Below are 25,758 nucleotides of genomic sequence, written 5' to 3'. Positions count from 1 at the left end.
CACCGTAGCTTGAATGTCCTCTGAAAATCCGTCTTAATACATATTTATGAGGCGGCAATCAAGTTGCTTGAAAAAAAAGACGTTTAATATTCATTAATTATATTTTTGCGCCAATGTCGGACTTGGGATGTGGATGAAATTCTGAAAATTGTTTACCTTGGGCTGAAAAATACAAACGAAACGTGATTACAAACCTTTAGTATTTCGAATTGCACATTTTACGTTTTCAAGAAAGTACTACCTTCATCGTTCGACGGATGGTATCATATAATTTAAACAATGACTTGGGGTCAAATCCGAAGTTGTTTTTTTCATTCTTGGTCGAATTATAGTGACATTTTTAAGGGTGTTATTGGTGACCGTCATCAACGTATCCATTGGTAGTTAAGCACATATGTGCTTCTGCATGCACATTGCCATAGCGTGTAGCATATGGTTATAGAAATAAATATTCCACTGTGTAGCGTATGAAGAATAAAGGGACCTTGTGTTTATGATGTTAGCTTTCAAAATGTAGAAAATTGTATACAATTGAATACAATGTTGTTTCATTGAATTTTGGAGGACTGAAGTTTTGTAAAGTAGGGTAGTGCTAGTACAACTACAAAGACTAAGCCTATGCTGATATGAGTTTACTACTGATTTCTGCAACTAGTGAGTGGAAGCACTGATACTAATCCCACTTACCAGAGCCCCAGAATATATATGAGTAGTTGAAAATTAATTAAGCATATTAACTAAGGTAATGTCTAAGTCTGTAGGCTATATTTAGTACTAAGTAGGTTTACCCCTGTTGATTTCATCTGGTGTACCTACATACATAGGCACACCTGCTAATTCTGGATCAAGTTTCTGTGGGCTACAGATACATCGAGTCAGTGCCAAATAAACATTGGTTCTTTTCTTTGTGGCAAGAGCAGGGTCCACATTTTCGTAGGTGAAAATATAGTTTATGAAAAGCTTTTGTACCGTGACTATCGTTGTTTTTTCCAATATTATAGGCCAATGATAAGCTGCACTGAAATTTCGTACAGTGTACGATACTCATAATAAAAGGATTTTGTTTTTTGTGTGAATTCATATTGCAGTTTAATGTTTTTGTTTTGATTGTGCATGTCCCTACGTCACTTTGCAATGAAGTTCTGCACTTTGTACTGCTTAACGTTTCGTCATTTTCAGAGAGAACATGTTGTGAGAAGTTCCTCTATAATGTGTTATTTAATATAGGCTTGTTGAAGTTAATCTCTACCTGTTGCTTTTAAAAGCAAAGTAAAGTCATTTGTCGTGTGACTGTTTTTTTTTGTCTGTTATTATCCAACGAACCTATCAACAAACATGCGACATGTAAATTAAAAACCCAACCAAAAATATCTTTATTGTCATACATCAAGTGGCAATTCACTTTGACTCATATTGATACAATTCCACGTTGTTGTTTGTGATAGCTCAAATCCAATCAAGTCAAAGCTCAAGTCGAATTAATCACCAACTCCTTACCATTTTGCACATGTTTTATTTTCCCTTTTTTCTTTTCAAGACAGACACTCATACCATAGAAATGAAATTATTTCATTGAAGATTTTTGTCGCTACAAATTTTGTTTTTTCTTCATATTAGGTACATTATTGATGGAGCTCCTTCCCTCAATTTTAAGATCATTGTTATCTTTATTTGAGCTTTTGCAATTTGAAACAGTAGACATTATGGTTGCTATTTCTGCTTGGTCATGGTCTTTGCCATCATAACTTTCTATTAACTTTTGATGGCTGTTATTTCACTGCAGCTAATTACAGTGAAATTCCACACTACAATATGTGCCTCCGTCCTAAAAGAAATTCTGATCCATTGGTTCCAGTGATTCTTCGTTTGTCAGTGTTTGTCACATGTGTCAAATATTGCATACTGTACCTCATACCAAATGTCCATAGGAACTATTAATATTAAGAGCTCCTTGAAGACAGACATAGTTTAGTTTAGTTTGGTAGGAAGAAAGGACCAGGAGGCGAGAGAAAAAAAAAACTGAAGACACAAACACTCAGACCTGATTACAATGCTTAAAGTACTTGTCCAAAGCATTCTTAAACCCATTCACACTACGTACAAGTACAACTTTCTAAGGCAAACCGTTCCACTTAATCGTAACCCTATTAGAATAAAAGCTATGCCGAATGTAAATCCTACTTTCTGACTTTTGGGGCTTAAGACAATGCCCTCTGATACAACTTCTATTAGCAAACATGAAAAAGTGAAGAATAAATTTAAAAACCATGCACCATCACGAACACCTGAATTAAGTCACCACGTAACCTCCTAAGCTCCAGTGTGGTGAGATTCAACGGCTTTAACCGCTTATAATAAGAAGCCCTCCTCTGGAACTTTTCGAGTTCTTACTTTTCCTTAGCAAAACATGGGTTCCAAGCCTGGAGAGCATACTCCAGATGAGGCCTAACCAACTGCTTATAAAGCCTTGCTAGTTTGTCTTGTTTCAAAACACTGAAGTTCCTCTTATTCATACCCAAAACCATATTACCTCGTCTGGCAGCTTCAAGACAATGTTTAGAAGGTTGCAGAAATTAGCCAAAATTAGATGTTTTCAACAAAGATCTCCAGTAACTCAACACCAACAGTTGCTACTTCAAAAGACGAGCTACTTCGGCTCCTCTATACCTTGAAATGCACACTGTCTGTCGCAAGAAAGTTTGAAGAGATTTGCAGTAGCACATACTTACCCATCTCCATGCAAGTTCCACAACAAGCAGATACCTACCGTGTGTGTGTGTGTGGGTGCGTGTGCGGGGGATGGGGTTGTTACTATCACAATACTTTGACTCCACCTCTCATTGGATGCTAAGGAATGTGGAGTGCAATGTTACTAGGATAAGGCTAAGCATATGCAAGGAAATTAATTCGTAATGATAACCACACCCCCACTCCTTGAATTGCATGCTCAAGTTTTCATAAGAGGTGTGATGCAGTCTACCAAGCACATCACTTGTTTGAGACCCCCAGCCTCTTCCCTGTTCCACCCCGCCCCCAAAATACACCATCGTAGTCAGGGACGCAGCTAAGGCCTGATGATTGGGGGATGAAGTGACTGAAATTCCAACTGGATGGGTTTTGAAGCCAGAAAATTCCGACTGCTACCTTGTACCCGCCCCCAAAGAAAAAAAAACAACGACATAGTGAATAACCAAAAATCACAGTTCTTATTCCAAGCGCGCTTAATATTACTTCCTTTTATGGGTCGGGGTGGGGGCGGGGCTATTTATCACTCACATAAAAAAAATGTTCAACGATTAGTTTTCAATTCAATATTTTGAAGAAAATTTTTCGTTTGCTCAGATGGATGAAGTGAACATTTGAATACTTTACAGAAAAAATATCCAATTGTCGAGATATGATAAGTTGTCAATTAAACATTTTGCAGTAAAATGTCCAATTCACGAAATATGATAAATTGAAAATTTCACAATTGCTCAGTTAAAACAACTGAGCAATCCACCATTTTTCTGAGTTTTGATAAAATTTTATCTTGTTATCTAAACAATTTACTGAAAAATGTCAACTTATGGGTCAAAGTTTTTCTTATGTTGATTGCACTTTTAAGCTTCCGTAGATTAGCATCGCGTGTTTTAATTGTGTAACATATATACAATATATATCTTGAACTTACTTGAAGCAAGCGAACACTGTCAACCCACCCAATTGCAAAATTATTATATGAATACACCGAATTGAAGCAAGCGTTCCTTGAACATTAGTTCTATTAAACATTTAGTTTAGAATATTTATATACGAAGTGTTGTATGGTGGAGTATAAGGATCGCGAGATACAATTTCGCAAAGTGGCAAGGAAAACGTGGAAATATGACTGATTAAAGGTAAATTTTAGGTCATTCACAATCACAGGAATATAGTGCAAATCAAGAGTGCGACAGTCTGGAATTCCGACTGTCGCACCTCCCCCTCTCTAGCGACGTCCCTGATCGTAGTGCCTCTGCGTATCACTACCAACCGTGGAACGTTGTGTTGAATGTAGAGCTGGAAATGATGCTATCTTTGTTAGAATATGAATGAAGGTTTTCTAACATCACTTGCAAACTTTGTTGCCGTGTGGACTGAATTGTGATGAGCCGTTTTCTTTGCAAACTTAATTTGACGGATGTTTTCATATGTGGTATGGAGTTATCAAAGCGTAGGCCAATATAAACCTTGTATATCTTCTTGACCCGATTGAAGTATGATCACTGGCTTCTGCATTGTTGGATTCCAGCGCACACACAGTGTTAAATGTAGAGCTGTATATATGATGCTAACTTATTTCAAAGATGGCTGTCGAGAATCTCTCGCGAACGTCGAAGCAATGTGAAATGAACTGTCGTTTTCAAACGTACTGTGATATTTGAAAGATGTTCCTATGTGTGGAATGAGATTATCTTATTGTTTGTGAACCTTTGATGTTTTCTCCGATTTCGATTTCATGACCGGTCTCTACGGCTTTAGCAGCCGTGGCCTAAAATTCACCTGTAATTTAGCGGCTTTCTTGTAAGTCATTCTGTTCGAATTTATTGCTCTTCAAATCCAAAATTTGTGACGTCAAGTAGTAGTAGTAAGTTGAGTCTCGTCTATCCGACATGCTCAGTGATTAACCTCCGCCACGTATCACGATCTTGCGCAAGGTTTATTGCTTCTTCGAAATTGTTAATATTAATGTCCTTGAATTGCGATTTTATTTTTCCAAGCAATGTAGTCACGGGCCTTCCAACTGGTTTAGCAGTATGTCTCAGTGCTTCTCTTAAAGCAACCTTTGCTGGAGCGTCCTCTTGGAATCTTGCTACATGACCGAAAAATCTCAATCTTCTATGTGCGACTATCGATGACCAAGGTGTTTGGTTGGTTTCGTTGTAGAGCTCATCATTTGATAACCAATTATTATTGGTCCATCTAATGTTGAGAATATTTCGAAGTAGTCTCCTTTGAAAAGTGTCAATTTTGCGATCAAGATCCTTCGTTGTGCCCCACAGTTCGCAATTGTACAAAAAAATACTCTTTAATAAAGTCTCAAAGATCCTAAGCTTAATTTTCCGGCTTATGTTTTTGCTTTTAAAAATGCTTGACAGTGTGTTGAAAGCACCGTTGGTTATACCAATTCTTCTGTTAATGTCTTCTTCGGTCCCCAGCAAGCTTCCAACATATTTACATTTCTTCCAACTGTCATTTCCTTTTCTTTTGATTGTAAATTTCTCAGTTTTTGTGCAATTGATTTTCAGATTTCTTACTGCCAGTTTGTCAGAGACTCGTTTTTCGATGTCTTGCAGTATATGCTGACCAGTTGATGCCCAAGAGATATCATCAGCGTATTGTTGGTCTACTGTGAAAAAAGAATTAGTGGTGGTAGTGCTGTAATCATGATCAACTAACTGCGATGGCAGGATAACTGCATCGATATCATTATCATCTGATTTCATAGAGTTGGCTAGATAAGTTATAAAAAATAGTGCACTTGCACTATCTCCTTGTGGTGAACCAATGTTAGTGTGAAAAGGAAGTCCTAGTTTGCCCTCTAATTTGACGGTGTAAGAGACGTTATCGATTAGTAGTGATATCAGGTGAAGTTCGTCGTTGTCAAGAACCTGTTCTAGGTCAGTTAGCAAGGATCCTCTTTGAATTGTGTCGAACGCCTTGCTCATATCTAGCATCAATAGATTTATAGTGTAACCTATGGATGTTATAGCTTTTTCTGCTAGCACTTTAAAAGCAAAGACAAGTTCAGCTGTGCAACGTCCTGAAGTGTAGGCAGTTTGGGTAATGGGGAGGATATGCTCATCAATTGACGGACGAATCCTCCTGGCCACACAAACCGCAAGAATTTTCCTCAGTGTTGGTAATAAAATTACTGGTCTTAAGTTTTCTGGTGGACCTTTAGTCTTTCCCGGTTTTTAGATAGGAGTTAGGATTCCTTGTTTAATTTCAATTGGGAAATCTCCTGATTCGGCTATACTATTTAAGATATTTGCTATGTGTTTGTGTGTGCATGGGGCATATTTGAGATGTTCGGCTGTGACCTTGTCACAACCTGGGGTTTTATTATTTTTTAAGGATGAGACTGCTTGTTTAATTTCATCTTCATCAAAGGGCGTGTTTAGTTTCTCTGGAAACACGTTTGGTTTGGGATCTGGAATATTGCAGTTAAAAGTCTTTTCGAAATGTTTGCTGATTTCTTTAATTTTGGCGTCGGTATCTCCTATATGTTTATCGCCAATTTTAATTGTAATAGGGTCTCTCTTACTCTTTTGTTGTACTACTCTTATTGCTTTAAAGAAACGATGGGAGTCATCCTTACAATTTTCAATTTCGGAAATTTCGTCAATTAATTTTTGTTAATTTTTGTTAATTTTTGTGACGTCAACAAAGCTAAATATATTCCGGTGACCCCTGGGTCAGCTTTCCAACTGATTAACCGATCGTCTCCTTCATGTGCGTATTGTCACTTTTCTTCGTTTCTAACAAAAGAGCTATAGTTCCTGTGTATTGTACATGCACATCTGTTATGATTTTGACGAGTGCTGAATAGGTAAACTTATGTAAACGTAGAACTGCTGTATTCATTCATTTAACACCGTTGAAATGCTTGAGTATCTGTGTATAGGTACAACAACTGTTATACGTGTAGTTCTGTTGAGTTGGAATTCCCCATGACGTGTCTGGATTTACCCCATGCTATATATAACGAGCGTGGCACCCTACGACTCAACGTTAGTACATAGCTTTCTATAATAACCAGGAGTTACAGTTCATCGAATCCAGTTTCTATTTGGTTTAATCAATACAAAATCAACCAACGTAAACAAGAATACCAACTCAGTTGTTGACAACTCGATGAGTCCATATGTAAGTATAACAAAGTCTACGTTATGATCTGCTTCATTGTTATTTATTGATTCGATATTCTGAACGGTCTTAGTAACTCGTGAAGATACTACTGCTGCTCCGACATCTTTGTTTTTAATTAAGACATCAGTCGTGTCACGTAAGTGGATGCAAAATTCCTGGTGTTGATATGCTTCACTGTGTGCATTGGAGCACCTGTGTCGCATATAAAGAGTAACTAAATTCCGGGTTTCTCGGCTCCTTATTGTTGGTATGTTTTACCGAGATATATCGGAATACCTGTGCTTACAAATTGTAAGAGCCGTTACGTCATATTAGATTCGTGTTTTTTTTTTAAGTTGATGTTAGGGTGGGGTACAGGAAAGTTAGTTAGTTGCATTCCATCGGGTAACGATATCACGTCGGGCAGAGAGGTAGTTTCTCCGTTATTGAGAACGGGAGTTAGCATATTCATAAAAAGGCAATGAGGTCTTAAATTGAGTTAGTATAATATTGTCAATGAGGACAATTTTGCGTATACTTGTTATTGAGAACAAGCCGCTACAATACCGTATATTCTTGACGCACGTGCTTTATTCGTTTGTGACAAGCGGAGTTTGCTGTATAGTAAACCAGATTACGGGCAGGCGACCCCCAATAATCTGTGAGTATTCTAAGCATTAATGTAAAATTGGTATATTCTAGGACCACATTAAATGAGAGAGTGTCATCATTTCGTAAATTTATTTGTAAGTAAACTGTATGATCCAAAGTGCTTGAATTGAAACGAAATTCTTAAAAGTGGTCGAATACCTAGTAGAAATGCTGAGACTAATACATGTAACGAGAGTTAGTTTCATTTTGTCGCATAATTGGTTTATTATTGAGATTGGATGGAATTTATATTTGATTGATTCATTTATTTGTTGTATCACGTGAATATATACAATGTGATAGGAAATCCTCTAAAAAAACTTTCAGATGGCTTAACGAAGTAGAGGACTCCCTGTAAAGAAAAGGGAAGAGTAAACTAAATATATAAGAGCCTTAATTGTTTGAGGAACAAGGGCAGATCTTTAATTTGTCGCGTAAAGAATTTATTCTGAAAAATTTGTAAGATTATCTTTAGAAAGCGAAGGAAATGCTGTATCATGTTTACGTTAATGTGTCTCGTAAGGAGTAAGAGTTAAAATGTCCCTTATAAGTTGCGATAAATCAATCGTAGTTTTGCTTCCGGAAATTGACCGAATGTTTAAAACAAATATTAGGAATGGTTTTGTTCCTCTGTTTGTCTACAGGGTTTTATTTTTGGTGACTCCAAAACTAACTGCCTGGGGTCACGGGGGTATTCTTCCGTGCCAATAGATGTGGTCTGGTCCACACTTTTAAGACGCCGGATACAGGTATCCTACCTTTGACACGTGCGAAATGCTGAATGGTTTGACTCCGCCTATAGCGACTACCTTGTGGGCGGTGATCTTCTGAAGTCTGTCATAAAGCGTACTATAGCAGTGTCAGTTAGCATAAAGGGGGTAGGATTCACTGGATAAGTATCCAAGGGGGTGTAGTTATTTTCATATATGCATTTCTTTTATGTTTTCTTTTACCAATAATCATTGAAATATCTCGTGCCAATAAATCCATGAGAATTAAAAGCAGAGTGTTTGCGTGGTTTCTTGATTATCAATTGAGCGTTACTTTCTAGAAAGGGTCACTATGTGTCACTTGTGACAAGTCGTTTTAGGTTAATTTTCATTTTTTTATTTAATTATTTAAGTGAATGTGACAGAAAATACCCGACAACGTTCATTTATAAACATGTGTTTTCAAATTCTTGTGGATTAAAAGTTAGCACTATTTTTCGGTAGCACTTTCTTTGATCGGTCCAGTCATCAAGGGAACTTAGTTATATTTAATGTGTAACTGGCCAAATATACCTTCCAATGATATAATTTAGACAATGTTACTTGATATAAAGCATGCTTTGATCATAAATATGTTGTTGTCTACCTTTCAAAGGGAAGAGGACACATCCTTCATATAAATAAACGAGCACGTAGCATGGTCTATTAGCCAGTCTGATTTAAGATTGGCAACATAGCCACCATTTTGTTGACAGTCTGAGGGAGAAAAGTATTTTCTTTTTTTTCAGCATTTTCCTTGCTTTTTATTGTATCATGTGTTAACTTAAACTATTGGTTAACACTTTACTTTGCCAAATGCCAACTATTTCTTCTTATTTCTTCTGGTTTTGTGGTTCAAGTTTAAAAATAATTACCTTCTGCCTTAGGTTCCAAATCAGCGTGGGTAGTCATACGGTAAACGTATGGCGGGAAAACAACACATCTTCTGCACAGTTCACAACTGTTCACAGTTCACACAGCCAGGTCTAGACAAATAACATGGCCTCTGTTTTGTATGTAAACTATCACGTCGTTGATCCAGTGTAACGAAATATGATATAAAGCGTTTCAGAGCTTATAAATAGTTGGCGCAGTTGACGTATCTAACATGTTTACTCGAAATGGAATGGAAAGGTGTGTACAGTATTGAAACCGTTTCATAACATGCGGCTGTGCTGTGTGTTACTATTTGATCATTGTAATCTTAGTTCAAGTGATATCTAATAAAACAAATTATCATTTTAGGTTAAATGATCTTTCGATATGCATTCCAACATTAATTATGTGGTGATCACGTACCGATATAAGCGAATTGTTGCGAAAGACAGCACATTGCTAAAGTGGTTTTCGGCAAAACTGACCGATCACACTAAACACCAGTCCTATATCTTAATTTATTTATAGTTCTTAAGTATAACCCTCCAACTCGAATGTTGACCTTCAATGATGTAATGGAGATGTTCTTTTTGGAGTAACTTTAATTTAGAATGATTTGACTCTGAAATCAGCTCCGAAACGTCATTGCGTTTTGAGAATTACAAACATGTTTTGCCGAAGCACGAGTATACTGGCATGTTTTGTTTTCACTGAAATTACAACAGAATGCAAGTCTCACAGGAAGAGTATTGTTTAACATTAGAATTCTTCTATTTCAAGTAAGGAACCCAATAAAGACGTCGAGCTTGTTCTTCATCTTGACCAATACTTTACCATGGCGTTGCTACAACCTTATCTGAATAGATTCAAATATTTATATATCCCCTCTATGCAAGTATGCATGGGCGGCGATCATAGGGGAGGGGGCGGGGGACGTGTTCTCCAATATTTTAGGTGTAGGGATATAGTATCTAATATCCTCTCAATATTTGGTGGCATAGTTTTAGTTTGGTGGCTATGCATAGAATATAATGCGTGAGATTATTTATCCAAATCATACTTGGCGGTGACTAAAACTTCATCCAACACATGCTACATCAGATAAATGACACTTCGTGGTCGTTTCTTTGACCTGTGACCGTATAGCAAGTTGTCACTCATGATTATTATCATAATGTCTGTACATCTCTTGTGTATGGGCAGGGAGGTGTTATGGAACATGGTGTGATTGTAATTACGTACAATCATATATATGATCCACATCGATATGTGTTCACTGGGTTTCCATTTGGCATGTTTCCTACAAGATGTCTAACCGCAGGCGCGTAACCAGTGGCGGACTGGCCACACGGACATTTGGGCAATGCCCGGTGCGCCGGTGGCCTGGTGGACCGGTGGGCTGGGGAGCCTGGTAAACATATACAGCCCATTTTCACAGTAGTTAATAGAATACAGACGGGCTGTGTAGATTTTTTTTAACCATGGGAATCAGCTCATGAAATCACTATGTAAGTTAGTATGTTAGTTCGTAACAAAAGAACTTACTATTGGCAATCTGTCCGTGTAGGATTTTCCATTTTTTCCAAAGAATTTTGTCACAAAATGCTTGAAAACCTAAACAAAATCTAGTCTAAAACATATATTGTCTATATGTTGACGTTTTTAACTTTCCTAAGTTTAATCATGTGCTTCTGGAAATTTATTTTTTGGTCATTTTAACATGATTATTGTTACCTACAAACTTTGCGTCTAGGCTTTCCTCAACTTCAACTTCAAAATCCGGGGGACACCCCGTCCCCTTAGACCCCTCCCCCAGGACGGTGATCACTATGTAAGTAGCATACCATTATAATGACCCGGTCTAGGTGGAAAATGCCCGGGCCGGTTTTAAACTCAGTCCGCCCCTGCGCGTAACCAGGGGGGGGGGGAAGCGAGGTGAAGGGGCGAACCGTTGCGCACATATATATTTCGCTAGTAATTTCCAAAATGAAAATAGATTCAACTTACAAGGCCTAGATAGTGCAATTTCCAGCGATCTTAGAGGCATTTCCGCGCCAACTTAGACTGTTTGCCTAAAATATTCGCCCTCCCTTGGTAAACTCCTCGCTTTGCGCCTGTCTGACCGTGTCACAATTTGTTACTCAATATCACCAAGAAAAAACGTCACAGACTTTCACCGAAAGTAGTTTATATATATATATATATATATAATCGACAAGAAAAAAAAATGATACTTTCTTTTCCAACTTTATTAATTAGAACGTTAAATAGGTTACAAAATATTTCGAGCGTTAACACGGCTCTTCTTCAGTTGTACTAATGAAACTAGACCTTATTGGTATTTAGTTTAGCATGAATGCTCATAAAAGAGATCCCCATAGTTGTGTGTGTTGAGGCGTTAGATAGTGTTTAGTTCCCGGTTACTTCTTTCATGAGCGGTTTTGAAGAAGCCGTAGAGTATGACAAATTTGAGGTCAGATAAGTTGTGATTGGGGAGATTAAAATGTTCGGCAAAAGAATGAGAATGGACACATTTAAAATAATATTAATGTTAAAGTAATATAAATGATCAAAATATGAAAAATGATAATGTGATCGTCATTTCCTTTTCTCTTTTCTGTAGGGTTAGGTTCGGAGGTTCTTCCGAACCCTAAGACACATTTCCCTTGCCTCTGTACGTTCATGAGTCTACACTGCTGCCGTAATCACCAAATATTGTTACATGTTCCAAAACAGGCACAATCCGTAATACATTTTAAAGAATATAGGTTCACTATATGTTATAAAGTCATTGTAGTTTCATGCCGTATGTTTCTTATTCAAAAATTGGCAACGGCTTATGCTTTTAGATATCCCCCCCCCTCCCCTTTCGAAAAATTTTAGTTGCATATTTTTAAGTAAACGCTGTTAAGTATTTATCAGTGTATTTAATTCAATTTACTGTAACCTCCGCATATGGATAATTGCTATCATTAAAATAATAATCCAGGTCAAAAGTTAATTTTGATATGCTACAGAGGAACATAATCTAAGCATTCTGGTGAAATTTGGCCTTCAATTCCTATGTACTGTTTGGATATAATGGCAGTTGAAGTTGCCACCTTTCGTACCAATAGTAAACTTGGAGCAAACAGGTGTGACGTCATTGTTGCACTTTATTTGGCACATTATTTGTCAGTGTTCAACTATGACATCACACCTGTCTGCTTTAAGGTCACGTTTAGTAGGATATCAGATAACTTTAACTGTCAACATCTCAAAAACGGTATATAGGATTTGAATGCAAATTTCACTAGAGTGCTAAGATTTTGTTCTTCTGTAACATATCAAAAAGACATTTATACTTGGACTATTCTTTTAACGTTACCAACAAGTTCATTTAAACTTGTTTTTCACAGGTTACAGTTACAGGTATCCTACATGGTATTATGTTATCGTACAAAGCGTATTCACGTTTCTGTTTCTTCATCGACTTGTGGCAGTAATATTAGCTCTTAGTATGATATTATGCTTTTAATGTTTAATTTCAGTTAATTATGTACACTAACTAAACTGATGATACTCACATATTATCTTCATGTTACGGAGAAACAGCAAAACAACTAATATGCCAAGAATAATAGCGATAATGACCAGAGCAGTAGTTACCCTAGTTGAGATTGTCAAGTTACTTCCTGCGAATGAATATTTCGATATGTATATTAGTAAAAAATGAAAAGTTTTGAAAATATTTCTTAATTTCGATTTTGTTTTAAAGTGGCAGCAAGTACTTTTAGAACAAAACGAGAATTTTGTTTGTAATTTTCGTATTGATATTGAGTGAAAGCAATGTATTTCCAGACATGCTAGCTTCAATCCTTCGAAAGAAAAACAGCAATTGCATTGTGTAAACGAAAAAGAAATAGTGTCAGCAGACGTATTGAAACTACGATTGCTGCTTATACATATTGCACTTTATTATTTTGATCTATATGTGCAATGCTGTGGTAATGTTTGTCTCAATTTTAAAAATTCACACAAAGGTCTCAACATGTATTTTCATATATGTGATCTGTTCATTGCGCTGTGAATGAATTTATTTTAAGCTGCTCGTATACCTGTCGGCCATTAAAATAAATCGTAAGTACATATTTTCTGTTTGACCGTCTTTATGAAGACATACCTCACACAGTTTCCAAATATTATATTTATTAATCATTAGAAATTGTATCAGTCAAAATATCATGTTTTGAAACTGTTTTTACTTATCATAACGAGATTGCCTACATGTATAGTTGCATTTGCAAAATGATATTTGTGTCTAGTAATGTTGCTGACATAACTAGAAATACCAGAAATATTTTAACTGTTATTTTGGAGTCGTAAGTTTTCTCTACTATGAATGGTTATTTTACTCCAATGCATACAATGTTGTGTTCTACTAATTTAAGGTAATGGTATATTTGTCGTTAGCACGTTTTGCATGTCTTGATTCTAAGCTTAACTAGCAAATTACAATCGATTTTGTATTATTAAGCACATTTATCTTTCATTTACCAACGTTGTAACGTACTCAACTAAAATCAGCAGAAGTGATATACTTACCGTGTTGATTGCTCTCAGTCAATATCGTCAAGGTAGCTGTTTGCTTGGATATATAGGGACCCTCCACAGAACAATGCAAATTGAAATTAGAGCTGACATCGTGCACAGTATAATATGAAATTGCGACTTTTCTGTTATTAAAGGTTTCAGTGAATACCTCAGTCTTTGTTCCGTTGTTAACGTACCATGTAATTGAAATGGGTAAAACTGCGTCTAGAACTTTGCATTGAATAGTTTCATTCTTATTAGGCATTATTAGTAAAGAGTTGTCTTATGTCACGTTAACTCCATTCAATAGGACAACTGGAGTGACTGTTAAAATGTAAACAGAAGAAATCATTTGAACACTAAACTGAGTTTATAAAATATTAACTTTAAAACACAAAAGGCAAATTAAAAACTCTCAGGACGTGTTGAAATTAATGCATGTATTCCCTCTTAAACCATGCATGAGACAAAAGTGGGTTATTTACCTTGTAATTTTAAAAAGAACTTCGTAACTGCCAGATTTTTGCGACAAGAGTACATCGCTTGGTTTTCTTCACTGCATGGCGTAGTAATCATCATAGAATGATTAAGCAAGCTACAATTATTAAGCTTGACCATCTCGTATGTGGACACCACAAACGTGTCCTTAGCTAATATTTTGTTTTCTCCGTCATTGTACCACGAAACTGTATCTGCTTTTGACGCTTTGTAAATTAAACAATTTGAAGAATTGCGTGAACATTTACAGTCGACAAAATTACTATTTGTAGAGCTGTCCTTACTGCTACAATTAAGGTCATCTCGCCTTTCTCCTGCAATATGAAAAATAAGAATATAAAATAATTGTACAAGGAAACACATGGCTCTCATATCGGTGTTGAAATATAATAATTTATACATATAATGAAAATTACCTTTCGCAAGAAGAACAAGCATAATAAAAAGGAAAGAGAGAACTTGCACTGAAGAAAACATCGTCCTTTGTCGATATAGATGGCTCGTTACAGTCAGCATCATCATAGTTCAATCTTCCAGGTGTCGATTAATTCTAAACAATAAGAAAAACAATATAAGTTTTGTATGCGGAATTATATTATGAAAGTGAAATCAGCATGCCTCTACGGCTATCTGTAATGGACTTCCAATTTGACATCACGGTTTTGTGTTAAAGGAACTAACAACAGATACTACTGCATTGTTTCTAAATCTAAAATGAATGTATGCCTGTTGCTTGTCTTGTTCTCCAAACAGTCTAGAGTTGCTACAGATGTTATGGAATTATAGCCCAGACAACATGGGGATATTTATTAATTGCTTAACAATGATGTTAATACATTTGCACAAATGATTGTATAATGAGGTTTCAATAGGTACTATGTATAACACCCAAGCTATATTGTATAGCAAGATAAAACATATTTAGGCAGAGTTTTATTAATTGATAAATCTTGGAATTATGATGATAGACAAGCACATAACTGTTTTAAACGCAGAACATATCGTAATCATGCATGAAACAGACAGTATAGGCATATTAAATAAAACTATTAAGCACAAGTACACAGATGATGGTATAATTATGTAACCTAATATGATCGATATGATTCGATTAATGACGTCTTGTAATGTCAACAGTAAAGGACACACATAACATCTTTATAATAAATAACTATGAGGTTTGTTCCAAACAACTCCTGAACACATTTATAAGAAATAACAGCTCTGTGCGGAAGGTCTCCAAGAATAATACTAATGACTGATATCATACTTTGATTTTCTTATCATATTTTGAGAGAACTTTTAAACAGCGTGACACTTTAAGTATCGTTCTGTGACTTTAACAACTTTTTGTTTACATTTTTTGTATAAACTAAAGTGTAATATATAAAGTGCATTGATGATTTCATATTACACTTGCCTCCATGTCTCCATATGAAGTATCATATTTGTCTTGACGAGTGAAGAAGTTTTTCATATTATATCAATGAATAATAATGGCTGGGTTTGCGCTTTGATGATACGACCTTCTTATTAGTGAGCAAAGATCAATCACTCATCATGCTTACAAAATAAGAAATGTAAGACCTCCGATGTATAGGTCAAGTCATTAACTACGAACCAGCTCGCCCCCTGTCTTAGTTTCTCTTGACGTGATTTAAATCGAAGCGAAAATCCCAAAACGACTTGACTTGTGTCACAAACTAAAGTAGATTTGAGTTTTCATGTTTAAGTACTTGAAGTAACTCTACTTACCAATCTTACTCAATTGTGGAAAGTCGTATACAATTTGAGTTCCCAAGAAAAGTGAAAATGCACTTAAGCTATAGATTTACAGTTCGGTTCGACAACATTTGGGATGAGGGCAACAAAAACTGGCACTAACAAATGAAATGTATACTTCAACCATTGTGAATATGAAATTGAAGATAACACCTTAATCAAACAAGTGCATGTATTGCTGACCTGTGTGAGCGCCAACATCTGTCCTCTTGAAAGGAAGTTACTTTAACATAAATTCAGTTGGAATTCTAACACTGCACACAATATAAATGTACATACTGTTATGCAGGCTAGTCAAGTTATTTTTAACCACTATGAAGTGATTGATAGCGATTGTGACTTCTATAGGCCAATTATTCAATTACAGTAATGCATTGGGCATACTTTTTCATTTGAGCGTATCAAAAGTTACTTGACATATGTGACTTGACCACACTTAATTTGCTTTTATTTAAGACTCGATCCAATGCTCATTGGACTTTTTTCCCGATCCTTTTGTGTATCTTTAATTTTTGGATTCTTGTAAAGCGCATCATCATCGTCATCGTCATCGTCATCGTCATCGTCATCGTCATCGTCGTCGTCGTCGTCGTCGTCGTCGTCGTCGTCGTCGTCGTCGTCGTCGTCGTCATCATCATCATCAAGTACACGTACATTGACCTAGTAGAATGGTGCGATTACAAATATTGTCATCATTTCAAACACCTACTGTGTAAGTTTATTGTTCTTTCATTTAGATATGAAAATGAAGAGTCTCAATGCAAGCTACGAAACTTGGTTCCTCCTGCTCATTGCATTTGATACTTTCATAGGTAAGTATAACTTCCTTTGTATTCGATGATATCAAGGGTGGCGTTGTATTTAATCACTGCCAGGGAATAACAATCTAAATTTAGCATCTGCAGTGATATCAATATATGAAGGCATGTTGCTCATCTGATCCAGAATAGTTCTGCTTTACATTACAATTAAGTAATTTTGACATTAGCAGGAATTAAATTTGGAGATATTTATTCATCGTCTTTATGAAGAGAATGGTATGTTGCTCCTTAATAACGATAAGCATAGTGATCTAGGTTTTTACTAGTGATATCAGTAGCTTGGTCATTTGGTGCACATGTTTTATAGTACCAATGCGTGGAATATTACGCTATTTATATATGCTTTTCTAAGGACTACAAACGTTAGAATGCTTCCATTCTAGTTGTAAGGCTGGACAGGGTTTACATTTTATCAAATATCATTAATTTATTGTACGTAGAACCTGAACAAAAGTTTAAGCGATTTTATAACGTTTACCTTTAGGTGTGCAAATGGCTTGCCCATCAATTTACCAAATCGAGAAGGGCCACAATACAACGATTGGGTGCAGTTCAACCAACGTGCCAACAGAGGTGTTTTGGTATAACGGATCTCCCTCCAGTACAAACCCGATCCTTGTGTTAGCTAATGACCAGAAATCGGGCACATTGTATGACAACATTCGATGTGATATCAATTTAGATGGCGTCATGTTAATTTCGAACGCGCAATTTGAAGATGAAGGAAAATACACCGTTGTTACTTATATTTCGCCTGAAAATTACCATCAAGAACAAATCACCGCACAAATAACAGGTAACATGTACTGTTCCAAATACAAATAGGAGTGAATGAGCATATTTTCAACGTACTTGACATTCCCGTCATAGTATATATAGAGTGCTAATTCTTGACAACATATGTATTATAACTCTTGAAGTCCGTACGTCTTTTAAAGCATCAGGCAATCATTGCTAGTATCTGTTTCATATCAGATGTTGCAATAAATAGTTCGATTTTCACAAAATTGAGGAATAAATCAATAAAATTATAGATATCGGTTTATCGTACCATGATGGGGTAATATAACATTTAATAAAACTGGTTTATTGAAGAAAAGAAATACTTCTCCACATTTTTTTAGTCAAAACTTCCTTCATATCTCAAACTGATACACATCTAATTTTTGTACATTTTCTTCATTATGGGCTGATGAAAAATTATCGATCATTGCAACATTCCAGTTGATCTATCATGACTGTTGCGCCATAATGTACTATACACAATTGAAAAAAATGATGTATTTTACTCCAAGCCAGACTTTATGTTTATGTTAACCTCCCGTTACATTTTTTAATCAAATTGATACTGGTTACGAATATATTGAATATTTGATTACATTTTTCAGTTCGTCCGCAGCAGGAATGTCCAAAGATCAGTGGTTGTAGCTCATGTTCAACTTGCGGCCTACGAGTAAACCAAACTGGTGAGCTAATATGTAAAGTTAACGGATCCCGTCCTCAAATATCTCTACGATGGGAGATAAGTAATATCAACAGTCTCCAATTTACAAAAAAAAAAAACAATTTCACAGGATATTAAAGGTACATGGGACACATACATATCTGCCGAATACACAGTGTCAGCGTGTGGTGGGTTTGCAGAGATCTTATGCAGCATTCTGACAGTAATATTGAGTTAAAAGCTGGTGAGTTTGTCTTGATCATCTGTTGACTGTTAAAATGATTTTAAATAATCTTGAACACACAAGGCATTCTTAGTATGTCGTTAACCAAGTAGTGGTGTAAACACTTAAGCTAAACAACAGAGAATTTGCTTTATACTTAACATTTTGTGAATTAGATTTAAGAGATGAATATGAAAATACCGAAGTCGAGTATTGTAAAATAAGACATCTTGAAATTTAAGTTTAGTTCAAAGGTATTTTTCTTTTAATTATATACCATTCATAATATTTAGTTAAATACAAATACTCAAAAGAAACTACTCTGCACGTTGTTGAATACGGCTAGCTTTGGTTTGCTGTAATTCGTTTCGCTACTTTGATCATTCACAATGTGTATGAACAACTATTGAATACGTGAACATTTCAAGCCAATGTGTACTCTTTCTTTAGATGCATGTCCTTCGGATAACGTTGTTGCTGATTACTCTTCAACCGTACTTCCATCAGCTTCGGTAACGTCTCGCCCCTTTCCAATCCTTCCGTTATCTACGCTGGTCATAATCGTTGGCATTATCGTAATCGTCATCGTTTCTATGATGCTAGTGTGTTTTTGTTTATGGAAGAGACATCACCAGAGAGAAATATAGTAAGATTTTCGATTTGTTTTATTCAATCAATTTATTAATATTAAAAATCAATGTCTTCAGCCTTAATATTCCAGTGGATGGGATAAATTGTGTACCAAATTTCAGAAGTGTGTACCATTCATATATTGATTCACATAGACCTTTGTATTTTATTTATATTAATAAGAAATATTTTACTATTTTTGATGTTAATTTGCATCCTCAGTTGAGCTTCCAAATAAAAACCGCGGCATGAATGAGAACATATTCTAAAAATGTATTGCTCATGTGTTCTTCGGTATAGATTGGATGTCTGGTGTAACATTAGGAAAAAAATTACTATATTTGTAACGATATCATGATAACCCGACATTACACAGTTAGATTGAATACATCCATTAGTAAACTTTCTCCTCTATTTTGGTGTTTTCTCTGATCAAATCGACAGTTGTTAAATCATTGAAGTCACACTATAAGACTTTCGTGTTAACTTAAATGAAACGTTTTTTTCTTTCTTTTCTAAGGAACCCCTGAAGGAACCATAGAAGAACTAAGATATATGAATAAAAAGGTTACGAATTGCATGTTTTTTTTTTTTTAAGACCGTGTCCTAACTAAATGGCAACAGGTTATACTGACGTTAAAGGGTGTAATATTCTGCTTATATTATATTGAAGTGCAGTAAAACAAAATCATAACTCTTGGTCTTAGATGTTGTGTACAGGGTTACGTATCATCTCTTCCTACAAGTATGTGCCTATACCCTTACTTATTAATCCTTAAATATCCTGAAATAGTCTCTGTTTAAACTGTTTATTCCAGAGTTAATCAGAATCCGCAGTATTTATTGACACTTTGTTGGAGAGCTGTAATCGAGTCCCGCCAGTCCGAGATCAGCATAATATATGTAAAAGGTTATTTTGAGGTTGACACAACATAAAGGAGGCACTTCCTCTCTGGCACAAGTGTCTCTATTGTTCTGAATTTTGACGTCCAGGCAAAATACACATTTAAGGAATACCATAAGCAGAAGGAATTAACTGAAAGAGTTTTCATGGCCAGTCTTCTGCAAAGATCTATGGAAACATTTAGGTGCCATAGAAAAGTAAATAAATAAGTAGTGATTTAATCTAACTAAACTTGTGAGTATAAAATAAGAAATTTGTACAGCTCATAAGGTATTTGAAACTAAGAATCAATCATCACCTTCTTGTAAAACTGTACAAATCTCTTTGATGATACAAACTATTCTAGCTGAATGATCCAGAAATTATGTGGTGGCACTTTCATCATCTTGCCGTACAAAAGCTGTTCATCTGTGTATTTCTGGTTCTCCCTCTAAATGTATCCCTCTAGCCTACATATATGAAGGAGTCAATACCTTGTTACATCTCCTAAAGAAAAGCCATCATTGCCGCTTGCATTAGCTAGACTATACAATATATATATTTGTTTGTTATTGTTTTTGGGAGTGACTAAATGAGTTTTTACTTAGGTTTACTTGTATAGACATTACCCTCTAAACTGCACTAGATATCTTTATTTTCTTGTTTAATATCAATTGTTTCAAATTTTCTATATCCTTCCATTTCCCCATTCATGGATGGGCTGTTCTTAAATTGCCTTATGCAGCACTGTAATACTTAACTAATACTCAAACAGTGTTTTTCTCCTTTTGAGTTTTTAGTAGTTAACAGGACATATCTTGTATTGTTTCCTTTAATCATTCATACTGCACATTAGATAGCCATCTTAAGTTACTTCAAGGTCTCTATTGAAATTGTCTAGCAACTGACAGTATGCCAATCATCTACTGGATGTCTTTTAGTAGCAACCAAAGTAAACAATCGGCTTCATTCAGAAAATGCTGTAAACAGCGGGATATTTTACTGTAGTTAAAACTGCATTTGTAAGATTGCCTTCATTCCTTTAACGAGGGTTCATCCTGACACTCAATGGATTCGAGTACGACAGCCCTGCTGTCATTACAATGACTTCACTTAAGCAGTAAAGTTCAGTAATAAATGTAGTGATGTTATGCTCGCGCCGTAATAAAACTATATGATTATTCGTGCAATTGATGATACTACTATTTATGCTTGATTAATATATTTCAAGCGGCTGCTAAACCATTTTACGCTCGTTAACAACATGACCACGCATACGTACACGTTACTGACACAGATTCTTTAACTTGCTACAACGCTGCTGCATAAGCATTCATCTGGTCTATATATGCATATCAGGTAGAAATGCGAATAAAACCGAAAGACTTTTCTTGAAAATTAATTCTTCTTTTGCAGGAGACGTCAAACGATGGAATATTTGAAGACAATTATCTGGCAACGACATCTAAAGTACTCAATAGTAAGTACCACTAACTTTCGACAGTATTTGATTAGGTGCATATGATGTTATCATAAACTAGTAGTAAAGCGTATTTTATAGCAGTAAAATATTTCCATGAGATATTCATTACTTAAAAAGAATTGTCTGGTAGCCTTTGGTTACCTTACAAAACGATAAATAACTTTCCAAACACGTTTTCAAAATATGAAAACTGTAACTTTGAGTTTGCATAGACATTTTTTTTAATAGTTTAGGATGGATATTTCAAATATACTTTGAACAGTAAAGAACGTAAAGTTATCTTCGCAAATACATATTGCGACATAACCCACGCTCCATTACAGTTCCTACAGTAATCACAGTAATCAAAACCGCTTTTGAATACAGATTAATTTCTTCCTTAATCGTTGAGCCGCCATATATGTAGTGCTTCTGTGATTTCGTGACTTTTGTGTAACACGAGGTAAGTTTGAACAACATACTCTGCGTTGTTTATACATCGCTCTGTCCAGCTCCAATGCAAATAATGTTTGGATGTAGGTTACTCTAACGTTTACACTAATCGGACAGTTCTGCGAAACCTAAGCTTCTCGGTATTACATTCTGCTCTGACATCGATTCCGCCAAGTTTCATCTTTTGATGTTCCTAATACTTTTCAAGCTTCCTTTTACTGTAAAGTTCATCCGTGAATTTTATTTCAGTGAATTTTAAGAACAGTTTCTGAACTGTGGTTTGAGTATGATAGTGTATTATGTGCAACGGCGACGCTATATGTACGTACCAACTTGGCATGGTAGGATGTATACTGTACTTACGTTCGCAATGTGTACGTAATATATAAAAGGCAATCGCCAGTGCATTTATAGGAGATATTATATTTGCGGAAATGGAAGTGCTAACTTCAAGTCGCTCGTTTTGCCTATTTGCCTGCACTACGTCATTCACCAAGTTGATGCGTTCGAACAAACGGTGCTTTTGGTGAGAAACTGCTGCATTTTAAACCATAATTCTACAAGAAGAGAACGGCAAAAAGGACACTTTTCACTTGGTTAGAGAGAGAAAAATAAGAACTACGAGGACAATATATTCAAATCTTCCACCAGACAATTCCTTTAATCTAGAATTTACATTTTCAATATTTTCATGTTGTTTTTGCAGAAAAAGATAAAAAGCTAGAGAGTCTCGTATCTCTACTCTGTGAGATCTATAAACACCGCCTGCTCTTGAAACTTTTCCCCGGAAAAACTATAACTCTCAATATTGACACCTTGTATGTGGATAGACAATGTTTCGTTCAATGGATGAGTGACAAGTTTCCACAAACGACAACTACCTGTAAATTGATCATGAATGAAAACCTTCTCAAGAACAAGTTTGTGATATTGAAAGCAGAACTTGGATATGGGAAAACAGCATGTTTTCTACAGATGGTAAATCAATGGATTCAGGAAAAAGAAAAAACGTTTGTCCTAATTTATGTACATATGAATTACCAAAACTATCAGAAGACTCTCACTGAATTAATAATGGACGATCTAGCAGCAGATTGCAATTTAAAGACCAAAGATATCTATACTATTTTGCTAAAGGAGCCTGTCATTGTTCTGATAGATGGCTTAAGTGAACTGTATTTGGGTGACCTTTGTGGTAGCGTGTCAGCATATGTTTGCAAACTTCTAAGTAGAACATTTCCTTGCAAAACAGAGATTTCTGAGAACAAACAACACGAAAAAAATATTTTTCAAAAGAGTCGTAACAAAATGCAACTATTTGATGGAGATGGAAGCGAGATTTGCAAAGCCATAACAACAGCTACTAAACAAATGAGAGTTTGGGTTGCACTGCGGCAGACTGATTGCATATCTTCACAACACTGTAAGTCTACGATCATTGAGCTCAGCGAATTTAAAAAGGAAGAAATAACAGAATTAACGAAAAGAATTTACAACTATCATCTTTGCTCTATTGGTAGCGATAATGAAAAAGCTGACACTCAGGTGACAGGAAAAAACACTCTCCTTTCTCAAAGTTTACATTCCGCTGGAAATACAGTTGAAGGTGAAATCGCTGACATGTTTAAGAAGGGTACTTCCATTGAGTCTTGGGGTTTTGTTCGTGTTCCCAATGCACCACTATTCTTCTCGACATTGCTTTATCTGGACGTTGACAAAAGCACAGAAGGTGTGCGTCCAGCCGGCCATTGGCGTTTGTCAAATACTGTTGAATCTATCATTGACTGTATGGAAGGTCATTACATGTCAAAGCTAAATGTGGAGAAAGTCGAATTTCGTCAGGTGAGGAAGGAAATAGGGAAGACTTTGCTTAGTGTATTAGAAAAGAAGGCTACACAGTCTATCAACGAATGGAAACAACTACCAGAAAGTGATCTCAAAGGATCTCTTTTAATGGGTCTGCTGCAGACAAACGAGTATTCATCGAAGGATGCTTCCAGTTCAAAGAATTCTTGTGTTAGTCTTCGTTATCTAGTTCTGAGAGGACTTTTCTTAGGACAGTGTATTCTAGATAATGCTACTAAATTTAGCAAACTTTCTATCCAAGCAAATCTTCGAAATAAAGACTTATTAGATGCATTAAGATACATTTGCGGTACAAACTGTGATAACAATTTCAAAAAGGAAGTTCTTTTGAAACTAAAGAAGGCGGATATGTGGGATGATTTTATAGATTGCTATTATGAAGTACAAGACACCGAATTTAAAAACACAATACTTTTCTCTATGGAAGCAAAAGAGGAGATCACTTTAACAAGAGTAGACTACTCGTATCATGAACGCAATGTGAAGGACTTCTTCACGTTCTGTAAGAAAAAGAATGTAAGAATGTTAATAAGTAAGTTGTGAATAGTGGCATAATTCTTAAATAGTTGCATATTTGCAATCCGCCATCGATTTTGTGAGAACAATTTTCCTTTCTGTAATTGATTAGATCTTTCATGATCATAAAAATCAACTTCCATTGTCAAATTATTCTTGGATTAAATTTGAGCAAACATTAACTAAACCTCGCATTATACAACTAAAATGAGATGAAAAATTTCTCTTTTGGTTTCTCCGAGTGAAGTTTAATTTAACCACATATAAATGAAGTTTGGCCAGTTGAGAATACGAATAACATTTTAATGATATTTTGCAAGCCTTGTTAACAACAACCTTAGGGTGTTAATTATATTGACTTTTAATTTCATACATGGTTTGCATAAGGGGCGGCGTTGTAATTACAATTTAAATGTTGTTGAGAGACCAAATGTTCATAGTCAGATAAAGTTTCGATAACGTTAACACTATTCAGAAGAAAAGTATACATTTACAATTCTGTCTTTTCCGTTTTTCGACAGTACCCTCGCGGCACGATAATTTTTGAGGGCATTCCTGATATATCTTTTTTCGTCCATCTACTCATACCGAATGTTCAGCGAGTAGTCATGATTAGAAGGGAACTCCATGAGCTAGAAGAAGCTAAAGTTATTCCTTTAGTCAGATGGATCGCTGGAATGCCCAAAGTAACCCTTCGGTAAGTAATGACAAGCCTTTCCTGTTTCCTTCATATTCGTTACAGGAACATCACTACCTCCTGCAATACGGATTTAACATAGCTACAAAATCTTTCCTAAAAGTTTAGTCAGTGACAGTAGGACTATCAAAATTATTTACATGCGATTAGAACTGAGTGAATAACAGTATCAGTATTTATTGATGAGATTGAGTAGTTATATGCTTTATTAGTTTCTCAATAATGTTACAATGACAACAGTTCTAACACTTCTGTTCCGTTTTAGATTCCACGATTGTGCTAAGGATACGTTTTCTCGCGACACTATCAAAAAGCTAAATAAAGCTACGTCACGCTTGCCCAATAGGATACAGAGTAAGTATCGAACGTGTGTTATGTATTAGAAAACTACGTGTTATCTTTTAACATATTACTAACTCGGTAACTATATGTTGATACCAAAAAAATTATGAAAGGAGTTTTTTCATGCATTGCTGGTCCTCGACATTTTTGTTTTCTTCTCTCTCTGGAGCATTACGAAGAACAGTTGGTCTCTCAAATCTAAACCATTTCGTATCTTATTTCACCTCCACAGTTGAACGTTCATCGGGGGATTCCTGGAAGAACCTTAACACCAATGAAACTTATAACTTCGATACTGGTCAATGGGAAACAACACAACAAAGTCAGCAGTCTATATATACTGCCTATCCTCTATCCTAGTTATGTGCAAATGGATTACATGTAAAAAAAAAATAGCAATGCTGTGGTCATAAATCATTG

At 35.7% G+C, this 25,758-nt stretch overlaps 4 protein-coding genes and 1 long non-coding RNA gene across 6 annotated transcripts in view; 2 read left to right on the top strand and 3 right to left on the bottom strand.

The window, feature by feature from the left end:
* LOC139977688 (uncharacterized) overlaps nucleotides 1-25,758 on the bottom strand; it is a 151,181-nt gene that overhangs the window by 68,915 nt on the left and 56,508 nt on the right. The window lies entirely within an intron of this gene.
* Nucleotides 1-25,758, bottom strand: part of LOC139977672 (ubiquitin conjugation factor E4 A-like) — a 167,412-nt gene that overhangs the window by 122,667 nt on the left and 18,987 nt on the right. The window lies entirely within an intron of this gene.
* On the top strand, nucleotides 6,744-25,713 carry LOC139977683 (uncharacterized). Of its 2 annotated transcripts, none has more exons than XM_071987181.1 (6): nucleotides 6,744-6,891; nucleotides 21,419-21,482; nucleotides 22,624-24,299; nucleotides 24,821-24,996; nucleotides 25,262-25,350; nucleotides 25,571-25,713. In XM_071987181.1, exons 1-6 carry the CDS (start codon nucleotides 6,880-6,882, stop codon nucleotides 25,696-25,698), a joined length of 2,145 nt encoding a protein of 714 aa, XP_071843282.1. In that variant the 5' UTR covers nucleotides 6,744-6,879; the 3' UTR covers nucleotides 25,699-25,713. The 2 variants fall into 2 exon arrangements, with proteins under 2 accessions (XP_071843282.1, XP_071843281.1); XM_071987180.1 differs by lacking the exon at nucleotides 6,744-6,891 and adding an exon at nucleotides 19,660-19,686.
* Nucleotides 11,759-16,571, bottom strand: LOC139977707 (uncharacterized). Its single transcript, XR_011796640.1, has 4 exons — nucleotides 14,636-16,571; nucleotides 14,207-14,533; nucleotides 13,734-14,045; nucleotides 11,759-12,823 (listed from the first exon to the last, which is right to left on the bottom strand). It is a non-coding gene; the product is annotated as an uncharacterized lncRNA (long non-coding RNA).
* The window catches only part of LOC139977673 (uncharacterized), a 127,547-nt gene continuing 114,619 nt past the window's right edge, over nucleotides 12,831-25,758 (top strand). Inside the window, exon 1 of the mRNA XM_071987160.1 lies at nucleotides 12,831-13,268. The gene's annotated coding sequence lies outside the window, so the exon portion shown is untranslated. The remainder of the gene's footprint in view (nucleotides 13,269-25,758) is intronic.

Source organism: Apostichopus japonicus, chromosome 12, assembly GCF_037975245.1.
Source record: "Apostichopus japonicus isolate 1M-3 chromosome 12, ASM3797524v1, whole genome shotgun sequence".
Lineage (NCBI taxonomy): Eukaryota > Metazoa > Echinodermata > Holothuroidea > Aspidochirotida > Stichopodidae > Apostichopus > Apostichopus japonicus.
The sequence above is the reverse complement of the archived record's forward strand: the minus strand, read 5'-3'. Positions and strand labels throughout refer to the sequence as shown.

Excerpts from the sequence above, each read along its gene's own strand:
- LOC139977683 (XM_071987181.1), top strand. Across the intron at positions 24,997-25,261 it reads ATGCCCAAAGTAACCCTTCG|ATTCCACGATTGTGCTAAGG; the intron begins GTAAGTAATGAC and ends GTTCCGTTTTAG. Across the intron at positions 25,351-25,570 it reads CTTGCCCAATAGGATACAGA|TTGAACGTTCATCGGGGGAT; the intron begins GTAAGTATCGAA and ends TCACCTCCACAG.